The sequence below is a fragment of the Phoenix dactylifera genome, chromosome 16 (assembly GCF_009389715.1).
Source record: "Phoenix dactylifera cultivar Barhee BC4 chromosome 16, palm_55x_up_171113_PBpolish2nd_filt_p, whole genome shotgun sequence".
NCBI lineage: Eukaryota > Viridiplantae > Streptophyta > Magnoliopsida > Arecales > Arecaceae > Phoenix > Phoenix dactylifera.
Window position 1 is genome coordinate 9,154,638 of NC_052407.1, and position 20,661 is coordinate 9,175,298.

At 38.1% G+C, this 20,661-nt stretch overlaps 1 protein-coding gene and 1 non-coding gene across 13 annotated transcripts; both read right to left on the reverse strand.

Moving 5' to 3' along the window:
• Positions 1-2,324: 2,324 nt before the first annotated feature.
• LOC113462331 lies at positions 2,325-2,427 on the reverse strand. Its single transcript, XR_003384508.2, has one exon. It is a non-coding gene; the product is annotated as a U6 spliceosomal RNA (small nuclear RNA).
• Positions 2,428-3,225: 798 nt separating this feature from the next.
• LOC120104060 lies at positions 3,226-12,800 on the reverse strand. 12 transcript variants are annotated; one of them, XR_005506521.1, is made up of 7 exons: positions 12,420-12,800; positions 10,411-11,265; positions 9,127-9,212; positions 7,528-7,662; positions 5,889-6,333; positions 5,532-5,594; positions 3,226-5,431 (listed from the first exon to the last, which is right to left on the reverse strand). XR_005506521.1 is itself a non-coding variant. In XM_039114451.1 (5 exons), the coding sequence occupies exons 1-5, from the start codon at positions 12,729-12,731 to the stop codon at positions 6,207-6,209; spliced, it is 1,515 nt and encodes a 504-aa protein (XP_038970379.1). In that variant the 5' UTR covers positions 12,732-12,800; the 3' UTR covers positions 3,226-6,206. The 12 variants fall into 12 exon arrangements, 3 of the variants coding, with proteins under 3 accessions (XP_038970379.1, XP_038970378.1, XP_038970380.1); XR_005506516.1 differs by having other exon boundaries at positions 5,532-5,644; positions 5,889-6,505; positions 12,420-12,798; XR_005506520.1 differs by having other exon boundaries at positions 3,226-5,594.
• Positions 12,801-20,661: the final 7,861 nt, after the last annotated feature.

Genomic DNA, 20,661 nt, shown 5'->3' on the forward strand with positions numbered 1-20,661 from the left:
GAAGAAGAAGCAGCATGAGTACTTGCATACCGATAGGCTGATACAAAGTTCTCATAACAGGTTTCTTCTTAATTTTTGAGGATAACAATAGAAGCACTGGTGATATAATCCAAGCCAAACTTTTGGGAAAAATTGCATGTAGGGCTTGAACCCAGGACATCCTCTGAAGTGATATGCAGAGGAAGGGCCCTATTTGCATAGTTTTTTACGACTTTCAAAGAAAATGAAAAATGAACTAGATAGTGTCAGAAAAGTAAGGAAATTAGCTCACAGGCTGCATTTTTATGTGAAGCTGCTATTCTTGGTTAATGGAAGGAACAACTTTAGGCATGAAGGCGACCTACTTCAACATAAATTCTCTGCATTTAACTCAGTCCCAAGCTAACCCTGGTATTAGTATATAGACCTAAGGTTGGAGCAAGTCTTAACTTTGGGCACAAATATTCGTGAAATTAGGCGCAGAGCAGTTCCAGTGAAAACCAGCTGGAATCAATTCAGGAATCATTCAAAATTATTTAGAAACGATACCAATGATCATCCAGATTCGGCCCAAGCAAAATCCTGAAAGGGTTATGTCTAGTCCCAAATTTTAATTTAAATCCAGCTAATAGAGTTCTAAGATGATCAGTTTAAAGCCATGCAGTGCCTATATTTTTAGTAACCTCGCTTAGATTACTATTTTATTTGTGTATCAAAAACAAATTTATGGAAAAGCAATCAAGTCTATACTCCTTTATTTTGAATACCTTCTTCTTGAGTAGAAGAAACACCAAAGACAGCATGAGAATCTTAACAGTAAAATAATAAATCTTCTCCTTTCCCTTTTTCACTTCTGAAACTCTCCTTCTAAGGTGGTTTTTAAATTACCTTCCTTGGTTTTGTCGTAAATTCATAACATGCATAAATATATATTTAAAATCTTAGCTCCCCTTCAAACCTGATTTAACTTTGAATTTTTTGGGTTCGGAAAAAAAAAAGAAACGTCAGCAAGAAAATAAAAAATATTTTATATTTAGTTGGAATTTTTGTAAAAAATCTATAAAAATAAATTTTTAGTATTTAATAAAAAAATTCACGACGAGCATGAAAAAATTCAATTCTCACCAGCTGCGCATTAGAGTTTTTTTTTTTTTTGTAGGGGAGGGGGGGAGGGATGCGGCGGCGGACGTTGGCGAAGCACGGCAGGAGCGGACGTTGATGGCATTACGACAGCTCATGATCTTGCGGAGGAGGATGCCAAATTGAAAGATGTCGGTCTTGGTGCTAAGATTTTCCGGGCCGGGTGATGTGGCGGGGGTCAAGATAGCTAGGTGATATAGGAGCAGCTTTTATATGGTACTAGAAGGTTGACTATTTTTGACAATTTTGATAAAGATCGATTAAGTTTGGCACAATCAATTATAAATTAATTAAAATTTTAATAAAAAATATATCTAAAATAATTCTACCAGTCGACGAGCCTGCATCTCTCGCCGGAGGCACTACTCGTCGTAGAACCACTTATTGGAACCCAGAAACCACCCATGAGGGATTCCTCCAGCGCGACAAGAGGGGTGGAGGCCACCAAGGGTGGAGATCAGCGGTGAAAAGAGAAGAATGGGGTTCGGGCGAGGGATCAGAAGAGATACTTCTCTCCCTTATTGGAAATGACCCAAAACTTTTAATTTTTAATGGTTAACAGAGTTAGCGTACAAGAGATCATGAAGCTGAAATGATTACGAATGAGCTAATTTATCCCAGACCTTCACATACCTGCTTTCAAAAATCAGACCTTCAAATATATCCCAGAAAAATCCTGCACAAAATATATGATATCTCCGTGATATAATCTAATTTATCAGGAAAAAAAAACAACAAAATACAAAATACAAGATATGATTTCAAAATTCGGTTTCCAAAACAGACTAATAACAAGAACTCCATTGGGAACGGAACCAGCATGGGATAGCTTTGACCGAGGAGTTGGGCTTTTCTTTACTGATGAATCGATTACATTATGTACCGATTAACTCGTTGGTTCTAAAGATGGATTAGACTTCATTCCTGGTTCATCGCTCATCACCACCATGAGATATATTTTGAGATAAATCAGATTTTCGAATTATATATAAATTTATTTTAAAACCGGTTTTGCATACATAGTCCAGAGTCCAGTTTTCCATCCGATTTTACAAAACAGACTTTAATAAAAAAATTTAAAAAATATATATTATTCAAAAAGGTACTTGGCTGGAGCTCTCTCTGACAGTGCCCTCTCTGCTACAACGATAGCTCACATAAGTCTAGTATAAGTATTATCAGCCGAATTAAGAAAAATAAGACGAAAAAATTTAGACCATTTTTTGATTTATGCGTATCGTCCTTGTGCAGGAGCCATGCTAATCTCCTTTATATCGTTCTAATTTTATCAGATGTCTCTGAAAAGACCATCGTCCCTTCATTCTCTCCCAAAACCACTCCTCTCTCCCTCTATTTCTCTCTTTCTCCAGTTCTCTCCCAAAGCCATAGCGATCTCCTCACCTCTTTGTTTTTCCCGTTGTTTCCCCAAACAGCCAGTGCCCTGCCTTTGTAGGTAACTGGACCTCCCTCCCTCGCTTTATCTCTCCATTCCTCTCCCTACTCTAAACCTTTCTTCTTGTCACCATACAAGGAGAACATCAACGACTTAACAGTTCAGGCATTCTTATCTTCTTTTTTTTTTTTTAATTCTTGGATTTTGGCTGTCTTGCTGCTCGACATCCATATATTGATTTAATATGACATATCATGCATCCGTTTGGTGCTAGAAATCCATTATATTAAGAATCATGTGCAAAGTGACATACATCGATGGTGAAAAATCCACAAGAGCATAAAGAGCTTAAGAAAACCCTTGCATGATAACTTAGAAAGATATAGCTTAAAATGAAACAGTATGATGATTTTACATGTTTACGTTAAATCAGGAACAAATCCCTTTTTGGCATTCAAAAATGCATCATAGTAGAATGGATATGTCAATCATTAGTTTCAACTTTCAGATTGTCTTTGTTTTCCATAAATCCAGCAACTTAGAAGCACCGAGAATATTAAACAAATAATTTATCTTTTTTTGAGCAAAATGGTGGGGTTACTATCACACCCCAAACTCATCACCCGGGTTGGCCACATGACACGGTCATACGCTTCCAAGGACAAAACCCTAAAAAATATGCTAGGCCTGAAAAAGTTATTACAACCTCAATATCTATGAACAAAAATAATCTCATTTCATAACAAGTAATAAACTTTATACATAATTACAAAATTCATTCATCCAACCAAGAATAATGATGCTCTATCTATTTCATCCCTTTCATTTGTGATCTCAACCATAGCCAAATACTAAAAAAGAGAGAAAAATGATTGTGCGCTTTACGACCTAGTAAGAAGCTCTGCACATTTGCACCAATAATATAATATAGTTTGAAAATAGCAATCAACACCAAAATAAAAATATAAATTATGAAATCGCTTTTCAAACATCCAATACAACTCAATTAAACCAACAAGAAAGAAATCCAGAAAAGAAGCTTGGAGTTCGTGGTTATTTCTCAAAAGATTAGTGATGGAATTCAACGAAGGAGGAGGACTTTAATAGATGAGAACCTAAAGTTTTAGATAAACTTGGATTGCCCTAGGAGTCTCAGATTCCGCCGAGATAAACTTGGGAGTCTTCTTCCTCGCCCACTCCGCCCACACGTGCAGCGCACGTGCTCCCCCACTCTAGGGCCCTCACAGGCCGGCCCAATAGCCCAAGGGATTGGGCTATTACAGTTACCACCACTCGTCACATGAAAACAAGGCATCGCCTGTTACAATAGAACACCCTAAAAAGACAGCCAAAACACCCCAAGGTCTCAACACACAACCCCGCAGAAGTTAAAAATCCATCCCTTTTCCACATGAAGTATATTAGTGATGGGGTTCAGCAGGGTCAGTTCTGACCTTTGATTTGAAAGCAGACCTTTGCAAGTGGTAGGCACATCTCTTCCATTTAATCTTGGCTATAGTGTATATTGGAAGCTGAAATTACTAAAGTGACAATTGAGATTGTAAGTTGGGTGAAGTATATATTGAAATTACTAGATTTCGTAATGTTAGAAATTGAGCCACAAACAGATGGAAGCCATCATAGTTTCAAGAAAGAGCTAGTTTTTGGCAACTAACTGGTGCATGCAAATCCTACAATGGAGGTGGTTTTAAGAAAGCTCTGAGTTGATCCTAAGTAAATCCTATTTAATACTTGATAAGTGGTCAAAAGTCAAATTTATCTCATAGAACGAGTTTTGCAAAGCAAATTATAAAAAAATATCCCTGGAATATTATTGTCGGAATTTTCCTTCAAGGAACTTCAAGAAAGAGAAAACTTTGTTTAGTTTAATGCCTACCTACTATAAGAAACTCAATAATAATAAGAACAACTGTAAATTTTAAGTCTTAAAATTAAAATGAATTAGTGATTAAAAAAAAAAACCTATAGCATAGCCCACCAAATGAACAAGTGGAACATAATTTTTTTTACTTCAAATCTGAGATAGAGTGATGTGTTTCTATATGCAACGATCTTGTAGAAAATAAACAGATTCTTGTAATTTACATGTGGCCATGATTTAAAAAGGAGATCTGGCATAGTTGGCGTAAGCTACGTGCTTTGTCTATAGGCCTTGGGAATGATTCAGCTATACCGATGTAAAGTACACGTTCTAATCCTCATATATTTGTGATTATGCTTGATCTTTCGAGAATAACAATGCTGTGGATCACTGAATATGCTCACATTTTGTTCCTAAGACCAGAGGCCTGCTTGAAAATTTTCAGTATTTGGGAAACTTGTTCATGAATCATGATAGATTTAATATAAGTTCTATATCTTCATCGATTTTCAATAGAATTGGACCCGACTTGGGCTATTGGGCTCAGGAAAGGATGGAGAACATTAAGGATTAATTTCCAATCTTTCTGCAAAACTAATGTACGTTCTTGCTGTGAGGAGTAAAGCATCCAGCAGTTTACATTGACCATTCATTTCACGTTTAATTCATCTTCTTAAAATACATTTTTTGCCTAATACATCTACTTAAAATACTTCTTTCTGCATCAACTATCAAGTAAATGATAAGACCATACCTGCAGTCGCACCACTATAGTCACCGGATAATGGGCATGTGACTCACAAATAGGGGCTCAATTTGCATAGCAAAATAAAAAACCTTTTCCTCCCCAAGAAAATAAAAAGTTTTTTTTTAAACCATTTGGAAAGCAAAGAGTATCTGATTTAGATGGTGAGATTTCATATTTGAACTGGATAATGGCTGAAAATGGACAGAGTTTACTTTTCCAATTTTCATTTGTTTACATCTTAGACACCAAGATGCCCACACATTGTGAGGATATAAAATTAAACTGATAACTGCACGAAAAAGGGAAAAAACTTTGTAAAATTCCCGAAAAGGATAAGAGTAAATACAGCTCAAGCTCAAGTAATGCCAGCTGAGGGTGGAGGCACCTACCTTATTGGTTATGCAGTTGAAGTTCAAGTAACTGAGGAGCAGTCCTCCATTGTCCCCCTAGACCTGGAAAGAGTTCAAACATGCAGAGAAATAGGCAAGGGTTTAAGTAGTTCCTGCAAAAAGGAATCAAAATATATTCATACAGTAATAAAAGTATTATCTTCTGTAACCATAATATGGAATTCTTATTTTTGATTTACAGATATTTTGTAATGGCAGTTTCTTGAAATGTTTTCGATCCTTTGAAGCATGGGATTAACATAAAAACAGTAAATAAATGACATAAAGGATAACTTAATTCCCATATTCCGTCTATGGAATACTATTGCTGGGAGAAGAATGAAGTTGGCTATTGACCTTTGCTGGTCTCTGATGCGAGGAGTGGTGGTAGGACATGTTGCATGCTCGAAAACTGGATCCTCCTTTTAATTTCATAGGGTAATGAGTCCAAGTTGTATTCATTGATATCATTAAGATACGAAACCTGGAAATTCCTTCTGTACAATACCAAGAGATAAGAGCTGCAAGATTGTCTTGTTCATAAAACTCACCGTTCTTGGACCTACCATTCAGTGAAGCCACGTCTGAACATCAATGCACGCAAATGAAAATTTATAGAAGTTGCATTATAGCAGGGTCCACCATATTATATCCTTTTGCAACTGTTTGCTACTTTCAGGTGCACTGTTGAGACACGAACCACAGATGATAATGGTGACAATGACACATCCTTTGAAAAGATAAACTGAATATTGTCAAAAGGTCCCAAGATAGCAGAAGGTCCGTAAAATTCCTCCTCTTCCTATGTCCAAAATCCAAATTTATCAAATTATAGAAGCTTCTGACACCAATGAAGAATACTATAAAATTTTGTTTCCACAAAACCCCTAAAACTTCGTTTCCTTCTTTTTGCATCCTCAAGATCTAATGTTCTATATGCCAGAGCCAGCAAATACATGGCAGGATGCAATCTCCTGCAATTCACATACTTAAAAGTCTGTGACATGCAAAAGAACCAAATACAAACTTCTTATCAAGATTTTAGTTTATCTAAATATATTCATAAAGGACTTTTAATTGGCCATGTAACCAGAATATTTAAAGACATAATCAGAATCAATATATATGAAGCAGCATTGCCTAACAATTATGACTAGATTATGGTCCCACCAAGCTAAGCAAACATAACTAGCTACTCCTCCTAATTGAAGTTAAAGTATTGTAATATAATGCAAGGAATGGAATGTGCTTCTAGTTTTGTATGTACTTGTCATCTTGGAAAGTATCCTTGTTTGTTTGTCAACAGTGAGAGAGAGAGGAGGGGGGATTGTGCTGCGATTTTCTAGATGTCAATATACTAGTAATGTTTGTTACGCAATTACTGGCATGTACTACAACATAAGAAATGCAAAGGCATCATCAGAAATCTAGATATCCACAACTATTCAACTTTTAACTCTTTTGTTACATCAAAGTCATGGACATGTCAATTGTCCATGCCATGTTACATATCCATATCACTGTTCAAAAGTTAAAAGATTGTCTTGTTCATAGAGCAGAGGATAGTCGTTGGTAAAGTCTAGGTGTATAGTATTATGGTAACCTAATAGCCTGCTGATTAGAAGTGCGCAAAAAAGGGATGTATGATGCATGATGGTGATACATTGGAGAACAGTTTTGTGGATGAAAGCAACGTATATCATAATGGTCTACAATGTTCTGTCATGTGTCATTGTTGAATTGTTGAGCACAATAATGAGGTATTGGATTTGTCAAACCCTTACTGGATTCAGAAATATGAGCAAAGGCAGAAATCGGTAAATGAACATCTAACATTATGAGCTACATGTCCAATAAATAAGAAATGTGTAAATGCAAAGAATAATTTAATTGAAGGTAAAACATGCTTGTATAGCAGAAGATGACGATGTGTCTATCATAGCAGCAAAATAAGATGATTACAGAATCAGGCATCATAGTCACATGGTACACTTACTTTTCAGGATGTTCAGTCATACCATCCCATTGCCTTTGGGAAGGCACAGTCCTTCTTTTCTTGTCCTGACCAAATGTTTCAACGTACCAGCCACCAATGTCATGCATGCTACAACGAGGCTCAAACAGCCAATATCTGCAAAATAGAGATGCATACGGCATGACATCTTTTTTTTATTTAAGAAAAAAGAGTGCATATCAAATGTCTAGTACTCGGTCACTAAGAGCAATAGTAATTTAATGATAGTGTGCAAGTTTTTCTGTCCACTTTGGACTCTCTGGCCCCTATGCTCCAGTCTCAGTTTTACATCCAAACTGCCACAGCTTTGTAATGCTTTTGGACCGCTCATGAGTTTGTTTTTTACTTTTTTAATGCATATTGTTGTGAAAACAATTCTTGTTTCTATTGAAGTCATACTCATTCTTCCAACAAATTAAGAGTCCAGATATCATGGGCTTTATAAAACAGGATTACCTTATTTCACTATAAAGTACATTTACAAGCACCATTGAAATTTATTGCATTATCTCTTACTTCATATATAGCAGATCTTCAGAAGATTCCATGACCAACAAGTCGGTAGCACCTATGGATTTGGTTTGATAATCCGAGTCATAATTTGTTAGAAGTTTGAGAACATTTCATGTCTGGCTCGGCCTATCATCAACAGTCTACAAAGTTGAGGTGGGGCCAAACACAATTTGGCATGAGAAGGAATCTACACATAACCTGTACTGGTGCACCCATGAAGACTGTTAACGAAATTTAAACCCATTCAAAGTAGGAAGCAATATCCAAGATTCTGCTGAAATTGGAATGCCTAAATGAAGTTGAAAGAACACAATGTTGAATATAAGAAACTGCTTGTTAATGCATAAATTACAAGCCAAAGAGTCAAATTGCTAATGTATTGCCATTTAAGTCAAAAGGCATAGGTAGCTTAAACTAGCTCGAATATATCGGTAATATATTACTATTGATCAATCCTGACATTTACATAATCACACTCCACTTGTGCCCCTGCTGCATGGAAGTCTAATGACACCTTACATGGTCACCTTCCACTTCCGCCCATAACACATTATACCCAAGAACCCTTGACTCAGACCAGTGGACTAGGCACTATAAAAGAGGAGTTCTAAGGATAAATCTCTGTAACCCAGCAGGTCCCATATTACCACAACATGTCCATCAATATTAAGCTTCAAGGTGCCTAGTAGGGGCTATTGCCCCCTAACTTGTCAAGACATCACTTGCAAGTTACCTGTATCTATTTTAGCAAAAATCCATCATGTAAGACTCCAGTAGTTTCTCATCAATATCCACACAGTTATCCAATGTTTTACCATGTGACAAATGTTAAAGCCAACTTTATATTTCTGGCATACATTCCCTTGCCAACCACAATGCCCACAAGACTGCGAGGTATCCAGCTTGCTAAAGAAACTACAGCATAAGCTTAAATGTTTAATCTGCTAATATGGGGAAAAACTAAAGGTGAGGTAAGCATAAGATTTGACACTATGACAGTTAGCTAGAAGCCAATAAAAGGGTCCATCAAATTATAAAGAGTCTGGAAACAAGAAGATAACAACTTACTTGCTAGGTGGTAAGCCTGCTCTACTACACTGGCATTCACAAGATGAGACCTCACCCCCAACTCGAAACCAGCGCACGTGCTTCACCTGGGAGTCGATAAAAGTACTATTACCAATTGTAGAATGTGCAGCAGAAACACAATAGATACATGTAACCACTCAATCTAGGGACATGAAGAACACTTGCATTAACTTTTGATAAAAGAAACACTGTTTTAGTTCTCATATTCTGTATCAGATTATAAGCTGACAGGTCAATTTTTTAACAAAAAATTTAATTCTAGATGACATTCAAACATTTCAGGTTTCTTTGAACATTAGGTGTGTATTCATATTCCCAACAGATTACGGCTCTAAGAACATGGAGCCACAATCATGGCAGTCAACGATGAAGGTTGCTATCTTTACCCCTTAAAAAAATTTGACATTGCTGGGAAGCTCAGATTCCAGAGAGATGACCTGACAACCAAATAACAACAAATTTCAATTTCTCCCATACTAGAGCAAGATCTTTCTTGCTCTCGTATCAAGTTGTAGCTTTTTTGGATCTAAACTACATAGATGAACAACAAGAAAGAATATAAGAAATAGAAGAGGAAGGAGAGAAGAAAAGAGAAGACGAAGATGAATTAACCGGGTCCAAAACTGGCCCATGCAACTGAAGATAAGCCAAACAGCCTGTTTATGCTTAAAACTACATGGTCTCGTCTATGCGGTACACAGTCTGTACCACTCATGACAAACAAAAGCATGCTTTCTTTCTTTTTTTTAATTGTTTAATCATGATTCTTCTTAGACTTCCTCTCCATTCTCCTCATCGTGCTTGGACAAAGTGGAGATAATGACGAAGCATGCTCTAACACCTAACTCAGTAAGATGAAATGCAACTTACCTAGTATGATGGACAACAAAGTCTATGCATGCTTGCAAGAGGGTCCCAGGATGGTGAACAAAAAACTGAAGAGGTGAATATAATGTTGGAAAAATGGAAACAGAAATGCACCATATAATTTCATTATAGCACTGACGCAAAAAGAAAAAGATAATCATTTGAAAATCAAGTTTTTTGATCATGAAAGTTAAGAAATATGCAAAATAATTAGACCGATTTAAAATATCTTCTATTTCATGAGTAAAGGATGATCAAGGTAAGGTAAGGTAAGGTAGAGAAACCCTTGCAGCAAGTTGAAAATAATGGCACTAGACTAATAAAGAATCAATATTACATCTAAAATAACTAGGAATATGAAATTAAAAAATCCTAAAGTGAAATAAAATTACAGACCAGCAAAGTTCTGTGTTTCATAATCACATGAGTTTTTGTACCACTGCCATCATAAACAGAACAGGATGCTTCTTCTGCACTTGTTCCTAATCCAGTTATTGTGCCTAGGAGAATTTTCGATCCAGATGAAACTGCATCTTGAGCATCATGTAAAGTAAGAAAGACATGAATGTGATCTTCAGAATCTATTGTTTGTGTGCCAATGCATTTGCATTTAGGGCTCCTAGTTGCAACAGCGACTGCTCTTCCATAGATATGCAATTCAAGATCTTTGTAAACATCTGATTGAAAATTACTGTCCTGTTTAACATCTTCTTCATGGATATTAATGCTTCCAAAAGAATCACAACATTTTTCCATTGCAGTATGTGTAACATACTGACAAAGTCCAGAAGCCACGGAATCAAAGGGATTTAGCTTTTCATGGCTTATATGTGACAACTGAGGAATCTTATCAACTATATTAACAATTCCAAATAGATCTCGTCCTGAAACCAAGTGCAACACCTCAGAAGTTTCATATACAGACCTCTCTTCAGCTTCAAAACAGTCAGGAAGAAGATCCATAGACTCAATAATTGGGCCATAATATGCAGTACGTATTGCTGAATAAAGTTCGCTCTCAAGTTTACCGAAGTAACCAGATCTTGTCACAACTTTTTTCTGCATAAGAATGTCATCAATAGTAAGTCTGTACCACCTTAGCCACTCCACTACATTATTTTGCTTTGTCAAAATTACAGGTGAATTGTATGCATAAACAGCTGAACCAAGCCCATGATCTTTATGAGGTATTGTTCTCTGTGAATACAAATAGCTGTCGTAGTGGGCTCTTCTCTTAGAATCCGAAAGAATCTGCAGTAGAATAACAACAAATATGACAAGAATTAGAAGGATATAGCCGATGCACATCTAACAAGTTTCTTAGGAAGCACATTTTAATTTTGTTTGTTCTTGCAAAATGCAATCATATGCTAGTACAGCACTGAATTTTTATGCCTATGGAGATATACAAGCCAGCATGTTAGCCTCCAACTAACATATTTAACATTAAAAATAATAATAATAATATCTGGGCCAATATAGTGAGATATTGTAAATTTAGTGACGGGACATTATACTTTCCGGTAGAACAACTGCAGAGTTTAGGTTAACCAGTTTACAAGTTGTCTATTGACTACTCTCAATAGCACCATGCTATTGTCCTATCATCTTATATGATATAGTTTGCGGTAAGATGGTATTGTTGTGTGATCTCCTTCCTTTCATTTAATCTCCCTCCAAGTTTTCGCATCATAGTTTCACATCATCATGTGCACCTCACAAACCCAACAATCGTTCTTCAAATCACTTATCTAGAATCCCATGTATCATTACACATTCAGCTCACCTGCCCAATGCTAATCCTATACAACATAAGTAGAGAGGGGAAATTCTTAAACAATAGTGATCGGATAGCCCGGATTAAATCTAAAATTTATAACGAAGAGTTGCAAAAAGGATTGCAATCATCAGTCCCACCAACATTGACATCAAATCATCAGGTAAACAAACCTCAACCCTTGATGCAGCACACCAACTGTCACTCATCCTTAACCTAAAAACTCTGAACGAATTTAGTAACTCAAACACTAAGCTTACTCACTACTACCAGCTCACAGGAGATAATAATCCCAAAATTCATCAACCTAAACACCATAATCTTGACAAATTCATAAGAACCCTCTATCTTGTCAAATCCACCAATTCCCCTCGACTCGTAACCTAAGAGTTGATTCTTTTTTCAATAAAAAAAGAACCAAATTTTTGTCTCCTTGGGACAACCGAGTCATTCGAACCATAGTCTTAATCACTACCAACACTCCACAGTGATCTAATTCCCCTAAATATATCAATCTCTACGAATCCATAATAGACACATATCAAATTCAGCAAAACGTCAAAGATATTAAATTCTCACCCGATTCAGATCATGCTATCAAGCACTCACAAGGATGGCAACTTCGTACCTCATAAGCGGCGAGGATCTGGAGGAACCGCTGGGAGGCGGCAGGGTCATCCGGCGACGGCGAGACATCGGGGTGGGTCTCTTTGGCGAGTTTCCGGAACGAGTCTTTGATCTCGGCAAACGAGCTGGTCTCCGAGACCTCGAGCACCTCGTAGGCGCTCTTTCCGGCGAACTCCTCGCCGCTGGTGTTCCCGGCGCTCAGCAGCCTCCTCCCACCGCCGGCCATCCCGTAACCTCCGCCCCTGGAAAGCGATCCAAAGGCCTCTGGGAGTAGGTATTGAAGGCGGTGGAGCTCTCTCGCTCGAAGTACCATTGCGGCCGGAAATCGGCGTCGGAGAAGATAGAAGAGAGAGAGAGAGAGAGAGAGAAGAGGCCGTCCTCCGCCGACCGACCGCGGCTAAACGGCGAATTACCCTGAAGAAAAGTGGTGACGTGGCTTACCAATAGACCTCCACGTATGAAGTAATTCTTTTTGGGGCCGCTGGCTAAGAAATGGATTTACGGTCATTTAGGCCTGTTAATGATAACTTGGGCTTGTCTCTTTTTGGGCCGTTTCCGAATAACATTTGCAGGTTTATCCCTTGGTCATGCAACAGGCCCATGCACAATCATATACTTTTGTATTTGTAATTTATTTTCAATTTCTTAGGTTCTATTGGTCCTAGAGAAAATAAAAAATATAAATTAACCAAAAAAAAAAGGAAGGAAAGAAAATTGAATATTTTTTTCACATTTTTTTGGAGACTTGGAGTAAGATTTTTTTTTTTTTTTCTCTAGTAAAAGATTAGGCATAGACTAGACTTTTTCATCAAGAAAATGAAAAGGCGAAGGTACAAAGAAATCCCAAGGGTTCAAGATAAAGAAGAAGGGAAAAGAAAGAATAGTAAAATAGATAAAACAACATGGACTAGAAGGATGACAGAGTCATGCTCAAAGCAGAAAGGCAAAATCTACTAAAAGTAACACATCCTTCACAATGTCTGAAATTGGTTTGATCTCATTTCATAATCTATCGCTTCTTTAGAATAAGAAAATTGAAGAGATCATAATTGAGAAAGTAATTAAGATACAAATAAGTTATCTTAAGCTATATGCCTGCTTATTTTCTCTCAAAATCACTACTTTCTGAAAAAAAGAAATTATATTACATGAAAAGAAAATTTTGATAATATAAATCTTCTCTTTGGATTTTCTTCTTGAGTTTTATTTTTAGTGCCAACAAAATTAGTGAAATTAGATTCTTCTTTAACAAAGGCTTTTTTCTTTCGATTTATTTCCCATCAAAAAAAGCCTTGATGAATTAGCTTTGTCAAAAGCAGGATAAAAAATTCAATGTTGATCGACTTATATAATTTTGTATTTATTTTTATGATATAAATGATATACCCAAACTTTGTAAAAGGATTTACTAGTAACTGGTTGAGGAAATTTTCAGCATACAGGAATTAATTGGATAAACTATTTCCATATAGTTTCTAATTCACAAATTCTTTATTCGTATTTATTCTTTATTTATATTTTTTTATCAAATTAAAATTTAAATTTACAATTCATTTTTTTATTTTTTGTTTCCTTTATTATACCAAAATATATAATTTATAAATTCGAATAACATCAGCTATTGAGTTGCTTCAGAACTAGAATTTAGGTAATTACATCCATGGTTTAAATATGGGCCATTAGTCCATGGAATAGTAGGAACGTACGGCGACTGTTTTGTTAGTGAATTGTTGCATGTGAGAGGACCGTACAATCTGCGACTGTTTCGTTAGTGAACTGCTGCATTTGAGAGGGACCGTACAATTTTATTGCTGTCATCCTTTGTTTTGCATTAGCCAAATTTTCTCATCGAAATATCCAATCTTGAGTTGATAAGGAGATAACGACTACAAATAGGGATTTTAGAGGCCGTGATTTTGGGGATATCAGCATCAAAACCCTAATCATATGCTACACCTTGCTGGATTTTGTAACAACTTAAAACTTTATCCAAAATGGCTAGTTGAAATGTATTATTTGGGTTCCTTGGTCTTATATAAATACCTAAAATTTACCCAAAGAATAACCGATGTGGGACTAAACACACATCCGCACGGGTCCTCACATACTCCTCCTATTTAAGCTCTGACGTCTTCATCGAGCTAAGAGTTCAAATCCATATAAATCTAATTACAAGCATCATAATCGACTCACAGTCAGCACCAATAGATCCGTGGTACAGTGTCCTCTAATCCATATATGGGTCAGATCCGCTCTAACATTATTTGTAGCAAAAATACTATTTAGATTTTTTGAACTTATGTAAAGTACTTAGGATCCAGCGAATAATTGGTAGAAGACCAAACATATATCCGTATATTTCCATATAGTTTTAACAATGAATATGATTGATCATTGAAGAGAAAAGCTTGCCGTTAGTTTAAATTACTAAATGACTCAAATCATATCAACACTGACCGCGGTCCCAAAATTTGGCATTAAGCATGAGAAATGACGTGCTTTCTTTGTCCATTCTCCCATGCAAAGTCTCTCTCTCCTGGCCCTCTGCATGGAGCGAGACAAAGATAGCTGTAAGCCAGCAAATGCCCCAATTATTGAAGGACGCGATTATTTCGGATAAGATCTGTTATCTGAAGGAGAGAAATGGTTGGTAATCTTTGCCACAAATCCCGGTTGGATTTGTTCTTCCATTCCGCTACCAATTTGCAATCCAACTAGATTCCTTATCTGGATGCCAATTTTCTACTACTCAATATTAATAAAAAAAAAAGTCATCTTCCTTCCAGGTATGGAAGACCACATATTATGAGCTATCTGGACGATGACTCGCAGCTGTGGTTGGTGTCTCAGCTCATCAGTGGGACACCTAAGAACCATTTTGATGCCCAGCTATCATGCTCATAATTTTCTACATGCATGCATGGCATCCAACTTGGAACAGATAAGATAGATTTTATTCCAGTTTTATAAAAGAAAATAAGAAGGGCAAAAGAGGACAAGCATTACGTAAGTAGAGAATGTGCAAAAAGGTAGGGAAAAATTCAGAGATCAATGAGGCATTCAAACCACGTAAGGCCAACATGAGTACCACAAATCACCCTTTTCAGCAATAATCCTAGTGCATAAAAATCTAACTCAAACTTCATAACAATGATTTGCCTTCTCCAATAGTAAGGAAAATCCAAAATCATGGTTGTTCCGGCAGTACCTCAAAGGTCTACTAATATGTTACATGTATACATAAAAATGTTAATTATACGCATAACGTGCTTTCTAAATATAACCATTATTCTACTATAACGGTCATTATATGACAAAAATAATGATGAAATTTTGGCCCATTTAAACCTCCCAAAAAGTTGGTACTATGTCGTAGATTTTAAAAAGTTATTCAATCTGGAAAAAAGAAAAATCATCTCAATTGAATGTCGTATGGTTAAGTTTTTGCCTCCAAAAATAGCACACAATTCGGCTTTCAATGTAGTAAAACTTGCTCATGGACTCTATCCAGCCTACTTGTAGTGGCCAATATAATTCATATCGAGTCTTATGATCCTTCTAAATCAAACCAATACTTTTTTTGTTAGCGCTGCTGAAAACTTTGATTAAAAGTGGGTCTATTTTTCATATATAGTTTGTCTATAATGTAATGGAACACCCAGTTCAAGAATATAATTTTGAATTTAATTATTAGATCAAATCTTTGGTTAGGAGGTCACTCATGCTAAAATCTCCAAGAAATGCCATTTCGAGGGTACATAAACCATTCTACCATCATAGTAGAAAAAATAAACCATTTTGATAAAAAAAATTGCCACTAATTACCATAAACAATTTTACTAAACATTTGCAACCATTAACTCTTTCCTCTATTGGTTTTCCACCTTAATTATAACTTATTTATAGGATTTGCTGGCTAACCTGATCTACTAACTCTTACTCTACGCATAGTATTTGAATATTCTAGTCTTGCAGTTAAGGATGTGGCTGCTTTCGAGAGCCAAGGCTATAGCTTACTAGTCCCTAAAATCAATCCAAGTTATAGGGTTTGGGTCTGAAAAATAGATCCAGTAAATTATTAGGTCTGGTTTGCTTGAAAAAATTAGGATTGGGTCTTATTCAATCTGCTATGAATTTAGATCGATACACACATACTTGAAAACTTTAATCTGACAAAGTATATATCTATATGTACACACACACACACACACACACACACATATATATATATATATAATAAAATATTGAGTAGAGAATAAGCAAACCATAATCCACTCTATTCAACCAAATTCTATCCATTCATGTATGGCTATGACTAATTGATTTTATTAAAATTTTAATATTTTAAATATATAGAGACATAATATTTCAACTAAGCTTGATTATTTTGAAAATATTTCTTTCTTCTTCATGTCTTTTAATTGCATTGATGCTTAAACAATATAATAGAACTAATAGCTAAAGAAAAACCATTTGGCTTTTTTTCATATTTTCTAAATTAATTTCCTTTTTCATGTTTCATAATTTATGATTCATCATTTAGGGTGCATCAAATAATCTAAACAAATGATCCAAAAGTGTAGCAAATAATTTACAAATCATCAAATTGGGTTTTTTTCTCTCTCTAACATTGGATATGGATGGAAGTTTTATTTGCATTTGGTTTCTTTTTTCTATGTTTTTACTAAGATGGGTAATTCATACAATGCGTGTACGGATACACCTCATGAAGTCGGAAAACAGAACATCACAAAGCCCCCGAGGCAGCTCCCTATCTCTTGCCCACATGATGTTGTCGGTGTAGTTGGCTACCTCCGCAGCTCCCCATCTCCTGCCCACACGATGCTGCGGCGTGGTTGGCCACGTAGGTAGCCATCTAGTCCGCAGCCCCATTAGCTTCTCTAAACACATACTTAGCCTGGACAATCCCTCCATTCCTCATCATCATCCAGATGTCTCGAAGCAAAGGATGGTCGCCAGCAGCAACCCTCAGACCCCCTGGATCCAGCAGATGACCGTAGCCGAGTCACTCTCCAATATGACTAAACTAGCTAGTAGCACATGCTAGGCACGTTGAAGGCCCGCCTAGGCAGCTCTCAGCTCTGTAGCAAGAACCATGCAGTCAAATAACTGACAGCCACCCGCTGCCACAACCCTGAAATTTGGATCCCTAATGACGAAACATGCTCCACCCTTCATGCCTCTATTCAGCACCGACTCATCGAAGTTGACCTTGAGGAAGCTGGAGGGTGGGGGCTCCCGGATGAAGAACACCATACGGGGTGCTGCCAAGGCAGAATGGGAACTCCAAATATTCAGAGCTGTCAAAGGCCCTTCTAAGAAGGAAGCTTGACTAATCTCTGTTGCCTGCATCTGAACACTCTCTGCTACAAGCCTTGGCGACATACTATGCTCACCGAAAGTTTGAGCATTCCTTGCTAGCCAGATCTGGTATGCTATGTAAGCCGCTCTAACCGCCACCTAGCGTGTCAATGGGTTGCTCGACCACTAATTGCGTTTGGTTTTGAATATAGACATGGGTATAGCCAAACATGACCTGAATTCCACCAGACCTATCGACTCAGACCCATATAATGTTCACATGCCGAAGCAACCCTCCTTCGGCATATTCACATCTTACCATTTTTCATCGAATCTTAGTGTAAGTTTTTGTGCCTTCTAGATAGAACCACATGCATCTAATAATTCTAATACCTTCATCCGCGCCATACATATTGCATGATCAATTGCATGTAAATATAAGTTGAAACAAAGGAAGCCAAGAGACAAAGAACTGATCAGAGACCCAATGAAGCACCAGAGTACAAAGATGTTTCAAGATCGTTGATGTTGACGTGTCAAACGCCTTTGGGCGTTCAATGTGGAGTATAAAGTATCAGACACATCCTAATGGTCCGTACCGTTAAAATTATTAAAAAACCGGTATAATGAAATAAATTTATTTACATATTTTATATTTTCTTACCTGCACGCATAATTGAAGTAGGTGGTGCGCTCATTCACCCCCAGATAGCGACCAATCACAAAAGATCAAGGGACGTCAGAATGATGGGGCCTTCCTACCTCGGCAAAATAACTCATCAGATTCTTGGTCAGGATCCCTTTGGAATTGCTCTTATTTTTAATTTTTATTTAAAAATCCAATAAAAAAATCTAGACTGAACTGTGCATATATATGATGAAATGCTTTTATTTCTCAAAGTTGTTTATAATTTTTTCATGGTTTCTGGAAGCAAAGAATTTATAACATTTTAAGCGAGTGAAAAATAAAAGCAAGAGGTAGCAAAAATTTTCAGCAAATACTATTTAAAATATTACATGCGTCACTAATTTCCTTTTTCTTTCTTTTGCTTGACAGCAGAAACCTATAGAACTGATTGTTTGGTTGAAGTGAGATGGGACGCATCTCATGCGTTTGAAACAACTTGATGGGGTGCTATGGCACTCCAATTGCACCAATTTAACCTACGCATTGATGGCATCCTGAGATGACATATACTAAACAGTATTTTGGCTAGTGGAAAATACTTAAGTAATGAAAAATGCATGGAATGAAGAAAAAAAAACTTAGAGAGACTAATGATGCAAAAGTTATTGCAATTCGGAATTGGCAGCACCATAAATCACCCGGAGAAAGATACTTGGTAGAAGGATGATGTTCATTAGTAGGCGACTTAAGTCCAGCTGAATAATATAGGTACACCAAGCAAGAGATTTTTTATTAGAGCTGTTGAGGAGAAAAATGGACCATCCCACAAATACAATTAAAGCACCCAAATCCGACAGCAAGGCCGAGCTCATCCAGGCCGAGCTCATGCAGGCTGCCGAGCTCAGAAGGCTGCCGAGCACAGAAGGCCGAGCTTAAAAGGCTTCTGAGCTCAGAAGGCCGAGCACAGAAGGCTCCTGAGCTCAGAAGGCTGCCGAGCTCAGAAGGCTACCGAGCTCATTCAGGCCGAGCACAAAAGGCTGCCGAGCTCAGAAGGCCGAGCTAACCTCAGAAGGCCGACCTTGTCTTCCACATGCTGCGGCCATGCCCTGCAGCAGTCTCACCGCACCATGCTTTACTTACCGGCCACGCCACGATATATCAACCAGGGACCATACTCTGCTACGACTGTCAACGCCTCACCATTCCCAAGAATGGACTGCACTGCGCGCCACAAACAAACTTTGGCTGCACGTCATCTCCTCCCATGATGGGAACGGGCCATCCACGGCAACTCATTACTTCCACGCCCACGTCGAATCGTGACGGTAACCCATTAATTCGTCCAGTCACATCACAGGTAACCCTGGCACTCCCCCTATAAAAGGGGAGCTTCTTCCTCTAAAAAGGGCTTCTTCCTCCCAAGGAAGGGCTTCGGACTTCTACATACAGTCCCTCTCCTCCAAAATTAAGCCCCTCTCTAACTTAAGCATCGAAGGGCCGGCGCCAGAAACCCCGGCCACCGGCATTTTGCAGGTCTCCCGGAGGACGTCACCCGTCGACGGACTGCCACCCGCCATTCTCGCGCCGGAACTCCTCCTCCTCAGCCGACGGCTGCCCCCGGGTCCAATTTCCAGCAACAGTTGGCGCTAGAGGAAGGGCCCGAGTTGCGGCCATGAAACTAAGGAGCAGAGGAGCCTTTAATGCCTTTCGGCATCATGCTCCAAGTTCCGAACGCTCAGTCCAGAATTCACCACCAAGATCTCCGGTAGATCAGGTTCCACAAATCCAACCCGAGCACTTCGACGCGCTAGTGCAGCAAGTCCAAGCGCTAGCCATTGCAGCCCAAAGCCTGCAACAAGTGGAGGCCCCCCCTGTGCCGCCTCCACGGGTTCATGTTAAGCAGAGGAAGAAACTTTCTCCCGAGCCATCTCGAATCAGGCATGGCTCCCGCTGCAACGACGTATGTGGGGGCAACCAGTGAGAAGTAATAGCCCAAGTTTCACGTCAACGAGTTGGAGGGAAAAAGAAATAAAAGCTGAGGTCTGGAGAAGGAGAGTTATGGAGCTTTAAAATGGGATTGTAAGCCTCTGTGGCAAAGGGTACAGCCCCATTAAATCTCATTGTCCTTCCAAGTCTTCTGTCTTTCGGCAGCAAGTAGGAAACCAGCATGTACTCCCTCCTCACGGGTGTAATTCCTCAGGGCGGCGCTCGCAACGTTGCTCTCCTTCAGAGCGTCGCCATCACTGAAGCCCCCGCCGAGCTCATGCAGGCCGAGCCGAGCTCAGAAGGCCGA